Source organism: Lycium barbarum, chromosome 1 (assembly GCF_019175385.1).
Source record: "Lycium barbarum isolate Lr01 chromosome 1, ASM1917538v2, whole genome shotgun sequence".
NCBI lineage: Eukaryota > Viridiplantae > Streptophyta > Magnoliopsida > Solanales > Solanaceae > Lycium > Lycium barbarum.
In genome coordinates this window covers 72703170-72716945 of record NC_083337.1, presented here as the reverse complement: position 1 = coordinate 72716945, position 13776 = coordinate 72703170, and the positions used below count along the sequence as shown (strand labels likewise).

The following is a 13776-nucleotide window of genomic DNA, read 5'->3' as shown; positions in this document are numbered from 1 at the left end:
CCAGGAGCTTTAGTGAAAGATCCATTGAAAGCTTTTGGTGGTGATTTGGGCATTGATATATTTAATGAAGAATATAAAAATGAAGTATTGGATGAATGCTTTGCTATGGTGGCTGGGGATGGAGATCTTTCACCTAGGCGGCAATGGAGTAGATTCAAGAAAAGGAGACTCATGGAAGAAAGCATAGTTGGGATGGTAAAGTGTCTGAAGAGATTGTTCTAAGGCAACTACCAATAAGAGTGGCAAAACAAAAGGAGACAAGATGTAACTACATCAACAAGGTCCAATAGATCAAAGAAGAATTGATGAGGTATCAAGATATTTTAAAGCGGTTGGAGGAAGAAGACAAAGTGAAGAAACAAGTTTTTATCGGTCTACAGGGTCCTGGCTCTACATTCTTGCTTAATTTAGTTTTTCATTATATAGTTATTATCATTTGTAATATCATCTTTAGGAGTGAGTTATGATCATAGAATATTTAGTTTGGTCTTCTTCTTATTTTTTACATGCATGTTAATTAGTAGAGGTTTTTTACGCCTCAATAGAATTAGTAAGGTAAAGCCTACCACCCCTTGTTTGTACTTTTTTCCTTTGAGCTCCACTTTTATTATATAAAAAAACTAGCCCTGCCGAATTTGCTTATATATATATATATATATAGTGCAAATATAACAGTTAAATTTAGAACCCTGACGTTATAGAAATATTTGGAACTTCTATAAGCATTGCTATAATCCAAAATTTCAGATAGTATACTTCCCTCCAGTGTATTTGAGACAGAATAAATGAACCAGATGGCAAAGTCACCATTACAAGACAAATAAACTAATCAGATGGCAAAGTCACCATTACAAGAAAGCTAAGACGTCACCATTACAAGAAAGCTAATAACAATCACCACATATTTGATCTGCCTTTTCCTGACCAAGAAATCAATACTTTCGAGTGGAGAATCTTCAGAGATCTAATCTGCATTTCTAATCAAGTAATCAATTACAAAAACACTGTTATCAGATGTGAAAAATCAGCATCATTTTTATGTTACAAAATCTCAATTTCACATAGATATCTAAAAATCATGGAATGGACATATCAATGCATATCACGGAATGCCGGCCTTGCTCCAATCCACAAGATGTTTGCCCGCTCAGAGTCTATCATATTCTTGTGTTGTTGCTTTGCATAATGCAAGTAGATGCAAAGGTCCCGTCCCTTGTAGTTAAAGCCGGTTAATCAGTTGAAAGGCCGAGGCACTCTATATTTTGTTACAGAGGATGAAACTTAGGTTTGGTATGCACATCACTATTATTCTTGGGCATCAAGATCGGGCTTCGACGGGTATTCAAGACCATGAAGAGCAGGTATCCGTCTTAAATCTTCTTCAGAGTAAGCAGGAATGAACCAATACCGCTTGTCCATACCAAACACCTGATTCATATAATACAATCTTAGAATGGTAAATTGAAAATAAAACAGATCGAACATAACTCGTAACATTACATAGGCAAGACAAGCAAACTCAACTTAGGGGATTATTAGGGCCCCGTTTGTATTGGACTACAAAAACTAGTTTTGATTATGAATAAGTTAATTATCAGATCGATGATCAAAAGTAATCAATTTTATTGCAGTCATAGTTATTGGCTGCCAAAACTGATTTTTAAACAGTAATCAAACATCTATGTTGGTTATTAAAATAATAGTAGATTATATCGATTAAAATTGGGGAGATAATCTTAAAGCAAATGAACCTATCGTGTGGAATTAGACAGCACAAAAAGTGTAAGAACAATAATGTTGAAAAACCAAGGGATCAAGGCCCTTCGTGCAAAGTGACTTCTTCTGAGTTAAAACACTTCTCTATAGCAAGAAAAATCATGGCCTTGACAAGCATTTGAGGCAGTTGAAGCATTCCACTATCCTGCTCATGCAACTAGGGGAGTACTAGGGGAAATATCATGTATATCTAGAAAATATGTAACAAGTCTTGTTCTTTCTTTTTAGTTTCAAAAATGTCTTGTTCTACCTCTGCTGATTTCTTTTTCTTTTTGATGGTTCTTTCCTTGCTAATTCTCAAATTTCCAATTAATAGATCCTAGGACTCTAATGTAAGACTAGTTATAAATGCCAAAAAAAAAAAGAGTTCAGACCGAACTTCTCTACTGCTGAGTATTCTAAGTTACTTAGAGAAGCATCTATCTGTTCTATCATATTCAGAGCAACCTACCATCAGAAATAAATAAATAAATAAATAAATAAGGCAATCTTGTGCAGTCATTTAACCTGTTCAAAGTTCCTCTTCCGACCAAGATCATAACGCCATTTAGGACTGGTCTTCTTCTCATATGCCTGAAAGCAAGACAACAAGCCTTTAAATCTGGCCAGAAAAGAAAGCTGCTGAGAACATCTTGAGTAAATGGGAAAATAACCCCAAGAAATTAAATAAAAATAAAACACATTCTAATGTTTATCTAATGACTTTTCTCTAGATAAATGGAGACCATTGATTAACATTCTATACCAGATAATACACCAATTTCCCCCAAAAAAAATGCTGAATCTTCAAGGAAATATCCTAGAAAGAAGGATATGACAAGCAATACTGCAGTAAAGGAACAAACTTTCTACGTTGAAAACTATTATTTGCAGGCTCTGTGCTTGTCGCAGAAATGGACCATACATCATCTTGCTAGGTTATTGAACAGCAGCTTACAACAACTTAGGATAAAAGAGTCATCAGCTTTAGGATAACAGTTATTGGCTAAAAGTGCTAAAAATTTAGAGGAAGACAAGGGATATTTGATGAAAGTACATTTGGTAACAGTGTACATTAGATTGAAAAAAGTTTGGTTTCTAATAGGAGGGATAGGTGGGGATATCAAACCGGTGTGACCAATGTTTTTCTTTTTGAGAATGGTAACAAGCTAGTGTGACCAATTAAACCAAAAACTGGTGATTAAGGTGGTTGGATGTTTGGTTAACTTTTAGGAACCCTGTTCACAAAACTATAAAAGTGATAACGCCAAGTCTTCTTTTATTTCTTCAGGGTGTGGGGGGCCTCGGATGAGAGTGAGTGGAACATGCAAGAGCAATTTTCAAACCTTATAGTTTCAAGAAACAAACTTTTAGTTTTTACCAGGTGATTAAACAAACAGAACCCCAATACACATGCTTGGATAATTTATCTAGCAACAGATACTTCTCCAAACTGAAGACCAAGAGAGATAAGTTCTATAAACTGGTTTTGCCTCAAGACTAAAAAGCTGTTTGCACAGCATCAATAATGTTTCAGATTATTAGGCACTTCATAGAAAGGAAAACACCTTACTTTCAAGTTAAAAGATGAATAAAAAAATGGAGTACCTCAATGGTCGTGGTATTAGCAGCCACCAATGATATGTGCATAATCAGAAATCCCAAAACACTCAAAGCAAAAGCAAGGTTCAAGACTGCAATGCACAAGAAATGTGGAGAAATTAAGAAAACTGGTGCATCTCAAAAAGAAATCACAGATTGCAAGTTCGGCAAGACAAATGATAAACAATACCAAAAGCAAGGAAAGTGGTTGCAAGAGTGCTCGGAGTCCCAGGTATCTCTCCATCACTGAAGAATGCAATAAATTGTGGCAGTAATGATAGAGTGACAACAGTAGTCTCAAGGAACGTATAAAACTGCAGTAAGAAAGGTTCTAATTAGTTGAGGAAAGGATGGTCATTAAAATATTGCCATGCAAAGAAAGTCCCAGAACATATTCGTACATGCATGTTGATGCATACAAACATCAATTGACAGGCACCAACAGGGAGGAAGAATACGGACAAAGAAAAATTCTCAATATGAACTGTCACTTGCAATACGCTAAGAAAACTGGAATGCACTCTCACGAAATATCCAGAAGAATTTTGGTAAATGATAAGGTGATAGGAAACAATATTAGAATGAGTTCCTCGCAAACAACTAATATGTATTATGTTGAGAACTATGCCCCTACTGTTAGGTTGATTGGCATTGTAATATTTCAAGTCTGATTCTGGAACTGTACTAACAATTCATGTGATATACTCAAGTCTGAACACAGCCTTGCTAGAGTTGCATTTCAGATGGGTTTTTGTCTTTTGTTCTCTCTGGAAAACCTTATTATAATCACATCCACTATGGTCGTTCAGATATTGTATGCAGGAATAGCACTAATATCCAAGTTAATGCTTATTATTGGTATTTGTACGACTAGCATCATGTCTTCAAGAGGAGCATGTCATACAAGAAACTCCTACTATGATCGTACATCATGTCTTCAAGAGGAGCATGTCATACAAAAGAACCGATTAAATAAAAACAAAGCATGTGTGATATATGCACATCAAAATCACTCCACTTGACATGTAAGAAATGGCATAGGAGACTTTTAAGACCAAAAAAACATAAATATAGCATTGTACTCCCTCCATTTAAATTTATGTGTCTTACTTTCCTATTTATTATATTTCAAAAGAATGTCATCAGTGTATTTTTTTTTTTTAAGTAAAAGGTAACTAATGTCATCAGTCTATATTTAGTAAGTTTTTCATTTCAACACTCATTTTATCCTTAACGAGATTTCCTCAGAAGAATGACATGGCATGTTAAAGAGTACTAGATTCAAAGGATATATTCGGTATGTTATATACACCTTTAGTTGTCTAACACCACAAAATTCAAAAGTCTTGTGCATATTCTTAAACTTCATACACAATTAAACTATGACACATAAAATGAAACGGAGAAAACATTAGTAAATAGGACATAGCTTCCTTATTTGGCCTTTGAAGAATATAATAAAGCTAAGAGGGAGTTAAGAAGACTATAGCTCGAGGGGAAGCCCTAGATGGCTTGTACCATAAGATAGGAACCCAAAAAAAGGAGAAAGAAACGTACAAACTAGCACAGATGAGAGAAGAAGAATAAGAACTTAAACGGTTAAGCCAGGTGCAGTGTATTAAAAACGATTCTCAACAAGTTTTGATGGGAGATAATGAGATCCAAGGAGAAAAGAAGAGGCTATGATTAATTGTTCAACTCGAATCACGAGGAATAGCTTATAGTTCTCAATACATTTGTGCACGATAAAAACTTTAGCTGCACTCGTAGAACTAACGAGTCTGAAGGAAAAGTCCCCATGAAAAATTTGTGGATTAAAAAGCCTATGATCCAATGGCATCCTCCTAGAGGCTTGGAAGTATCTTGGAGAGGTTGTAGCAGTATGGCTAATGTAACACTAAAAAGTGGTAGAATGCTAGGAAGAGTAGCTTGATTCCGATACATAAGAACAAAAAAGATATTCAAAAAATTTGGGAAATAACGTCACATACTTATTAACAATAAGATGAAACTGTTGAAAAGAGAGAGAGAGCATAGATTTAGGGACACTACAAGAGTAACAGAAATTCAATTTGGATTTATACCAAGTAAATCTACAACAGATGCTATTTTCTTGTTAGGAGGACTGATGAAAAATTAACCGCGAGAAGAAAAACTCACATATGGTGTTCATTGACCTAGAGAAAGCGTATGACTGAATACTACGAAAAGACATTTCATGGGTGTGCGGAAAGAAGGGAATTTATATTAACTATATAAATGCCATAACAATTATGTACAAAGAAGTTATCACTAGTGTGAGAACAGTAGTAGGAGACATAAGGAAGTTTTCAATTTTCACAACCATGAGTTTACACCAGATATCAGTACTAAGCATGTACTTATTTACACTAGTGATAGATGAACTAACTAACACAATACAAAGTGACATCCCATGATGTATGCTAATTGCTTACGATATTGTGCTAATTGACGAACCAGCAAAGGTGTCATCAAAAGCTAGAGAGTAGAATAGATAAAAACCACCCTAAACTGGTCCCTAATTTCCCAAAAGACACTTAAAGTTTGCAGGGTTCCTAGTAACCTGTAACCCTACCCCACCCGAACGACTTCTAAGTGGTGTTGTTACGCCGTTTCTCGAGCAACCCAATTGCTGAATTTTAAGAAAGGAAGTGTTTGTAACGAACAAATCCTAGCTCGCCACATGAAAATTTCATTTAAATTTTTTTTTTCCTTCATAGTTACATTTTCCTTATTTTATTTCTTTTTCTTTTCTCTTCTTTTCTTTCTCTCTTTCTTCCATCGTCAACAAACTCCCCGTGTCACCTTTGTCATCTTCACCCAGCACCCATCTCCATTTCTACATCACCTAATAGAAACCAACTTCAAAAACATCACCGATTCCATAAAAATCCCCTCTAGGGTCATCATTCAATCATGTGAAAACCAACAACCGCCTTTCAACCATTTGGCCACCTCTCTTTGGCAATTAGGAAAAATACACGAGCACATAGAACCACGATCCCAAACAACCCCATACCACTCTCTTCAGATCAAGGGAAAACAAAATTTCCGTTTTTTTTTCTTTTTTGATCAAGCAACCATATAGCTCATACCATGTTCAATTTTGATTGATCATGGACATTCCCCCTTTTAACTTTTATTTGAATTTTTTCATCAAAAAGTTGAAGGGAGAAGCGATTATGAAATTGTATTTCTGAAGGGAGAAAGAAGCTTGCGGGTGGCATTAATGGAAGGTGGCTGCTGGCAAAATAACGGGAACAAAGCATTGATGTAGAGGGATGTCTCGGCGACTGAGGCATCAAAAGCAGATTTTATGGAAGAAAAGAGAAGAGGGGAGACATTCATCTAGAGTCAATTCAAAAATAACAGAGAATAAGACAGAAGAAAGAAAAAGAAGAAAAGACGAGCTGCAGTGAATGCCATTTGGAAGATAAGAGAAGAAAAATAAAAAGAAAACAAGCATTCCCTCTGTTTCATTCTATGTGTTTGACGAGGCCCGGAGTTTAAGAAAATACGGAGTTTAAGAAAATAAGAGATACTTTTGAATTTGTGGTTCTAAACTAAAAATATGTGTAATACCAAAATGTCCTTTAAATGTTGTGGTCTTAAACATAACATATGGGATATTGAAATTAAAGAGTTACTACATATAGAAAATGGCATTCTTTTTGAAACAAACTAAAAAAGAAAGTGAGACACATAAATTAAAATAGAGGGAGTAATAAAATACAATTAAAAAATGTTGCAGGAATAAAAAAATTAATTTGTTTGCTGATCTCACATTTCGTAAGAGAGTGATATACACTTCCATGCTAGGTGGTCGAGAAAGGGGATACTAATACCACTTAGAAGTTGTTTGGGGTACTAGCATACTAGGACCCCAGCAAACTTTAAATAGGTGTTTGGCCATGCAATTTGGAGCTCAAATTTGAAGTTTTGATTTGAAGGTAGTGTTTGTTTATGACATTTGAATAAAACTCCAACTTCAGTTTGAAATTTTGATTTCAAATTCCAAATACGACTAAACGATGGGATTTCAATTCCAAGTATGTGATTTTAATTTTTTGTGTTAAATTTAAAACTTGACCCATAGTTTTAAATTTTGAAAAAGAAAAAAAAACAACTCATGCTCGACGTGAAGAGATTGTTTGTACCATGTGGGAGGATTATATTAAAGAATAGCTAGTTACTACTATTGTTGATTTATTGGACCAGTGATTTTTTGTAAAATTGTGTATATTTAAATGTTTGTAATACCATGTAATCGCAAGCATTTATTTATAAAACGAACACGGAAATATGTGATTTGTTAATACGGAGCCTTAGTATACCCTGGTACCTTGTTTGAACTATGCTTTGCTCATTGGTAAAATTGTAAGAATTGGGGAAAGTTAGATAGTTTTCACAAATTGTGAAATTTTCATGTTTATGAAAGAAAAGAAAGTACTACTTTAGATATCCAAATTGCATGTCCAAACAAAATTTCAACTTCAAATCAACCTGATTTCAAATCATGGCCAAATGGCCCTAAGTGTCTTTTCGGAAATCAGGGACTCTTTAGAATAAGTAGAAGTATCCCCAAAATGAGTGTCGTATAGATGCGTAATGGATGCATGATCATAGAAAATTAGACAACATTAAAAGTGACCACATTCACAGAAGGTGCAAGTAGCCCACATTACGATAAAATGAGAAAAGGTCACGTGAAACAATTTTTTCATGTCCTGCGTCTACCTCCACCTCCAGATGCACCACTAGGTATGACACTATGGTGAGTGAAGGTGCTTAACGGGACAAGGTAGACTTAAAATCACTATAAAAAGTTATCACCAAGGACCTATAATCTTTTGACATCCATGCAGACCTAGGAAAAATATGGCACAATGGAAGAAAAAGATCTATATAGACTACACCAATTAGTTACGATAAAGTTTTAGTAGTGTTAGTTTACTTTAGGTCCAATTTTTTTTTTCTAGAGTCCTTTATTCATGTCAGAGATTTATAAGCTAGCACTAAATGCAGATAACGTCTAGTACATTTTATTTTGATTTTTATATTTATTTTATATAATGTTGAACTGGGATGAGCATAAATGAAGCAATATCAACATTGAGAATTTAGATAGCCAATCCTAACTTGCTTGGGATTGAGGCATTTGTTGTTGTTGTTTATAGCCTGCTGATGTAGCTATAGGATAGAAATCCAACAACCACGGCAGCCAGCTATTAAAGCATAAAAGTCAAGAACAAAATTCATCTTCATCCATACTTGTCGTCATTTCTTGAGGCTACAAGTATGTTCAGAATCTAGCAGCCAATACTTCTCAAAATTCAAGAGTTATGATAAGTTACCAGGAAGAGAAGGAAATATTTGTAGTTTAATGCTCCGACGCAATTGACAACCCACACACAATGATGGTCCATCTTGAGCACACACCTTCCACCTAAAACAGGGAAACAAACACAACTCAATCTCAAACGAAAAATAAAAATAAAAACAAAAATCATCATTAAGGTGAAAAACAAGAACTCACAAACAGAACAGTGATGGCACCGAGGAGGTTTTAACTGGCTGCACTTTCTACAAAAACGTATTCCGGGATTCCCTGAGTCAGCTGGCGAAGCCCCGAACTCTGATGTGGTTAACGGATCAGCTTCCCCTCTTTCTTCATCCAACTCTGGCCTCCAATTTGGAGGCACACTACCAGGATCAGTAAAAACAACAGAAAAGTAACACCACAGAAGCATCACCAACTGCAACCATCACAAATATGTACTTTTAGCTACTTAGCATAAATTCTAATCCATCCAGAAGTTTTTTTCTACAATGTCCACTGCTTAGCTTTTTCTACTTAGTTTTTTTCTTTCTATAATCTCCATTGCTTATGCAGAAGTTTTTTCTTTTTTTTTTTAATCAAGTGATTTGTCAGCTTAATATTGAAAAACATCATCAGTTGGCACAAACATTAGCCCATTTCTTAACGCTTGTCAATGCCTTCAACTAGAATAAGACAATACAACAGCAACATACCCAGTGTGGTCCAAAAAGTGGGGTCCGGGGAGGGTGGGGTGTACGCACGGCTCAAGAAAAAACGATTTTCAGAAGAGTGCAAGAGTAAAAAAAAATGCTATGATGAAAATACTGAAGACAGAAAAGTACTAACATCAAAAAAGTAACGATAACCAAAGTATAAAAAACAACAGTAGTAATAAATGAAGAATAAGATTATGCTAGTGCTAGCATAATAGTGATAATACTGGTAAGGAAGCGGATACGTGCTCCAGGCTAGAACCATGCTCTACCATTGGAAAGAGAGAAATCACTCGACTACTAGTACCCGACTACCTTAATCTTCAACCTCCATGCTCTCCTATCTAGGTTCATCTCCTCGGTGAGCTAAAGATGTGCCATGTTATACAATAACCACCACAATTTAATTACATCCTATACAAGCACATTATCCACAGGATTCGAATTAGAGATGACTAAGAAATAGTTGACTTTAGATTTCCCATGTTCCAACTCTAACAAATACCCTATGATTGTATATTTGTACCGCCCATAAAAACCCAAGAACAACAACATACCCAATGGAGCCATGGGAGGGTGGTGTATACGCAGCCTTACCCTACCTTGTGAGGGTAGAGAGGTTGTTTCCGACAGACTCTCAGCTCAAGTAACACATATCAAAACAGTATAAAAAGGAAATACGTAGTGAAGAACCCGTGTAGAAAATACTGGAGAAAAAAAAAGTACTAACAATAATAATAAAACGATAACCGAAATAAAGGAAACAACAGGTAGTAATAAAATCGAAGAATAAGATAGTAGGAGAGTAATAATAATAAAAATATTGGTAAGGGAAACTAGACAACGTTCAACTACCATATAAACCCAAGAAGAAATTTAAAACAAAAAATGGAAATACATCACACACCCATAAATCATCAAATTTTATTAACAAAGCCCTCAAACATTCTTGATATACAATAATTAGGGAGAAATTTACCAGACAATGGAATAAGACAAGTACTGGATGTTTGTACCGCCCATAAAAACCCGAGAAACAAAATAAAAAAATGGAAATACGTCGTTAACAACAACAACACACCCAGTGTAATCCCATCTTAGTAGGGTAGGATGTCTGCAGACCTTACCCTACCTTTGTGGGGTAGAGATGATAGCCCTTCGGCTCAAAAGAAGTGAAAAAAAAAAAAGATTGAAAGGAAAATAGCACAGCAAAAATAACAAGATAAGCAAAGCAAATGAAGCAACAAGTAATAGTAAAATGGAAATACATCAAACACTCATAAATCATCCAAGTTTACTAACATACCTAGTGTAATCTTACAAGTTGGGTCTGGGAGGGTAGGATATCCGTACTTCTTTGTGGGTAGAGAGGTTGTTTCCGATACACCCTCAGCACAACAGAAGTGTAATCAAAGCAGGATAGAAAGGAACATAACGACATCAGAATAGCAAGATAAACAAAGCAAATGAAGCAACAAGTAATAGTACAATGGAAATACATCAAGCACCGATAAATCATCAAATTTAATTAACAAAGCCTTAACAGTACAATATAAAAGATAACCAAAGTAAAAAAAATAACAACAATAATAATAGAATCAAAGCATAAGATAATGCTAGCATCAAATTTTACTAACAAGGCCCTCAAATTTTATTAAAAATGCTCTAAACACCCATAAATCATCAAAGTTTATTAACAAAGCCCTCAAAACATTCTTGATATACCAGAATTAAGGAGAAATTCACCACACAATGAAATATGACAAGTACTGAAAGAGCAATAAGGGCATCAAGAAAAACATCACTAGTGGCAAGGGAAGGACCATAGTTGGTTAAAACGACAACGTAATAGGTCTTCCTTTCTTTCTTAAACACCGTGCGCACAAACACCCTCACATAAATTGGGATGAAGGGAGTAATAGAATCGAAGCATAAGATACTGCTAACATCAAATTTTATTAACAAGGCCCTCAAACACACATAAATCATCAAATTTTACTAACAAAGTCCTCAAACATTCTTGATATACCAGAATTAGGGAGAAATTTACAAGACAATGGAATAACAAAATCCCCTACAACTGTATGTTTGTACTGCCCATAAAAACCCGAGAATAAAATGATTAGTGCCCGTTTGGCCATGGGTAGTATTCAGTTTTTCAAGAATATTATTCCCGAAAACTGTTTGGACATACAATTGCTACAATTTTCCGGAATTCAAACTTGAAACTGAATTCCGGAAAAAACTCCAAAAAGCCGTTTTCATAATTTTCAATCCAAATCACTCACAAAAATTCAATAACAACTCCTACTTATATGCATGTCCAAACACAACTCCAATTTTCAAATACCATTTTCAACTTGAAAACAGATACTACTTTTTTCCAAATTTCACAATTCTTACGTCAAAACACCCATAAATCATCAAACTTTAACAAATCCAGAATTAGGGAGAAATTTGTAATTTAACAGAATATGGAATATAGCAAGTACAAAAGAGCAATGAGGGCATCAAGAAGACCAGCACTACTAGCAAGGGAAGGACCATAATTGGTTAAAACGACAGCGTAATAGGTAACTCCAACAACACCAAAACTTAATTACATCTTATACGAGCATATTATCCACAGGATTCGAGTTAGAGATGACTAAGAAAAAGTTGACTTAGATTTCCTATGAATGTATGTTTTTACCGCCCATAAAAGAGTTAATAGTCAAAAACACACTGAACTATCACTTTTCCGCAAGTTTCACACCCCCACTATCAGATATTCCTTTTTCCTACCTGAACTATCATCATCTATATATTAAAACACACCTCGAGTTTAGACATATATTAAAACACATCTCTCCATATTTCCTACCTAAACTATCACCATCTACTCAGATGAGTTTTAATACATAAATAGTGATATTTCAGGTAGAAAGAGGAACAACTAATAGTTGGGGTGTAAAACTCACGAAAAAATGATATTGAAGGTGTTTTTTTCTACCATTATCTTCCCATAAACCCCAACAAGAAAATAAAAAATGGAAATACGTCAAACACCCATAAATCATCAAATTTAATTACAAAACCCTCAAAAAACATTCTTAAAATACCAGAATTAGGGAGAGAATTGCAATTTACCAGACAATGGAATATAACAAGTACTGAAAGAGCGATGAGAGCATCAAGGAAACCAGCACTACTAGCAAGGGAAGGACCATAATTGGTTAAAACGACAGCGTAATAAGTAACTCCAACAACACCAAGTACTAAAAGGATCATTATCGAACCAAGACCTCGTAAGGCAGTACAAAATCTGAACACGTTCCATGCCATTATAGCTCCCGATCTATACATAATAATAAATATATCTTAACAAAAATAAACAGATAAAAATGAGATTTTTTTTAATAACTAATAGGGTTTATGGATTGGAGGTATGTAAAGTGGAATCCATAGGTGGGTGATGGAGTGAAATACTGAGGAAGAAGGAAATTTGTTGTTCCTAATTACAGGGATAAAATTGAGATTATAGAAAAGAGTTTAGAAGGTCTTGTTATATTGGAAGATTAATAAGTCTGCTAATTAGAAATGGGCGGTCACAAGTTTGACCAGATATGGTCAAACTTATCTTCAAAAATATGATTAAGTTAAATGAGACTCAATCATAATTTTAAAAAATTTCAATCTTTTATAAAATATAAAAAAAAAAAAAAAATTAATTCTAAAAAAAATCACCAGCCTCCCTTCACCTCCTCTCACTCCTCCACTCACCCCACACTCCCCCAAATTTTAAAAAAAAAAAAAATTGATATTTTTTATTTACTTTTTCACCAGCTCCCTCCTCCCACCCCCCCCCCCCCTTCCCCCACCAAAAAATTTTTAAAAAAAAGGTTTTAAATTTTTTTATTTGCTTTTTCACTAGCCACCTCCTTCCTCCTCCTCCTCCTCTCACCCGCCCCACCCAAAATAAAAAAATTAAAAAAAAGTTTTGATTTTTTTAACAGCCCCCAATCTTCCTCCTCCCACCACCAAAAATTTTTTTTTTTAAAGTTTAGAAAGGTTTTTCTTTTTATTTTTTTGCACCCACCACCCTTCCAAAAAAGAAGTTTTACAAAGTTTTTGTTTTTGTTTTTTTGCACCCCCGGCCGCCCCCGCCAACCAAAAAAATGATTTTTTTTTAAAAGAAGTTTTGAATTTTTTATTTTTTTTGTTTCTTACTCCCACCAGAAAAAGAAAAAAAAATTGTTTTCAAAAAAAAGTTTTTATTTTTGGTTTTTTGCACCTCACACCCACTCCAAAAAAAAATCTTGAAAGGAAGCTTTGAATTTTTCATTTTTTTTGAGTTTAGGAAAAATTTGGATAAAATCCAGGTTG

At 34.7% G+C, this 13776-nt stretch overlaps 1 protein-coding gene across 1 annotated transcript; it reads right to left on the bottom strand.

The window, feature by feature from the left end:
- Positions 1-784: 784 nt before the first annotated feature.
- Positions 785-12956, bottom strand: LOC132635887 (probable protein S-acyltransferase 14). Its single transcript, XM_060352482.1, has 7 exons — positions 12541-12956; positions 8915-9134; positions 8733-8824; positions 3548-3671; positions 3364-3449; positions 2284-2349; positions 785-1428 (listed from the first exon to the last, which is right to left on the bottom strand). The coding sequence occupies exons 1-7, from the start codon at positions 12754-12756 to the stop codon at positions 1306-1308; spliced, it is 927 nt and encodes a 308-aa protein (XP_060208465.1). The 5' UTR covers positions 12757-12956; the 3' UTR covers positions 785-1305.
- Between the last annotated feature and the right edge of the window lie 820 nt (positions 12957-13776).

What these genes read in the sequence shown, in the direction of transcription:
- LOC132635887 (XM_060352482.1), bottom strand. Translation starts at nt 12,756, where the DNA reads ATGTATAGATCGGGAGCTATAATGGCATGGAACGTGTTCAGATTTTGT. An exon ending in TTGTTATATTCCATTGTCTG is followed by an intron (nt 9,135 to 12,540) that starts GTAAATTGCAAT and finishes TGATGGTTGCAG; the next exon opens with TTGGTGATGCTTCTGTGGTG. An exon ending in GTGCCATCACTGTTCTGTTT is followed by an intron (nt 8,825 to 8,914) that starts GTGAGTTCTTGT and finishes TCCCTGTTTTAG; the next exon opens with GTGGAAGGTGTGTGCTCAAG.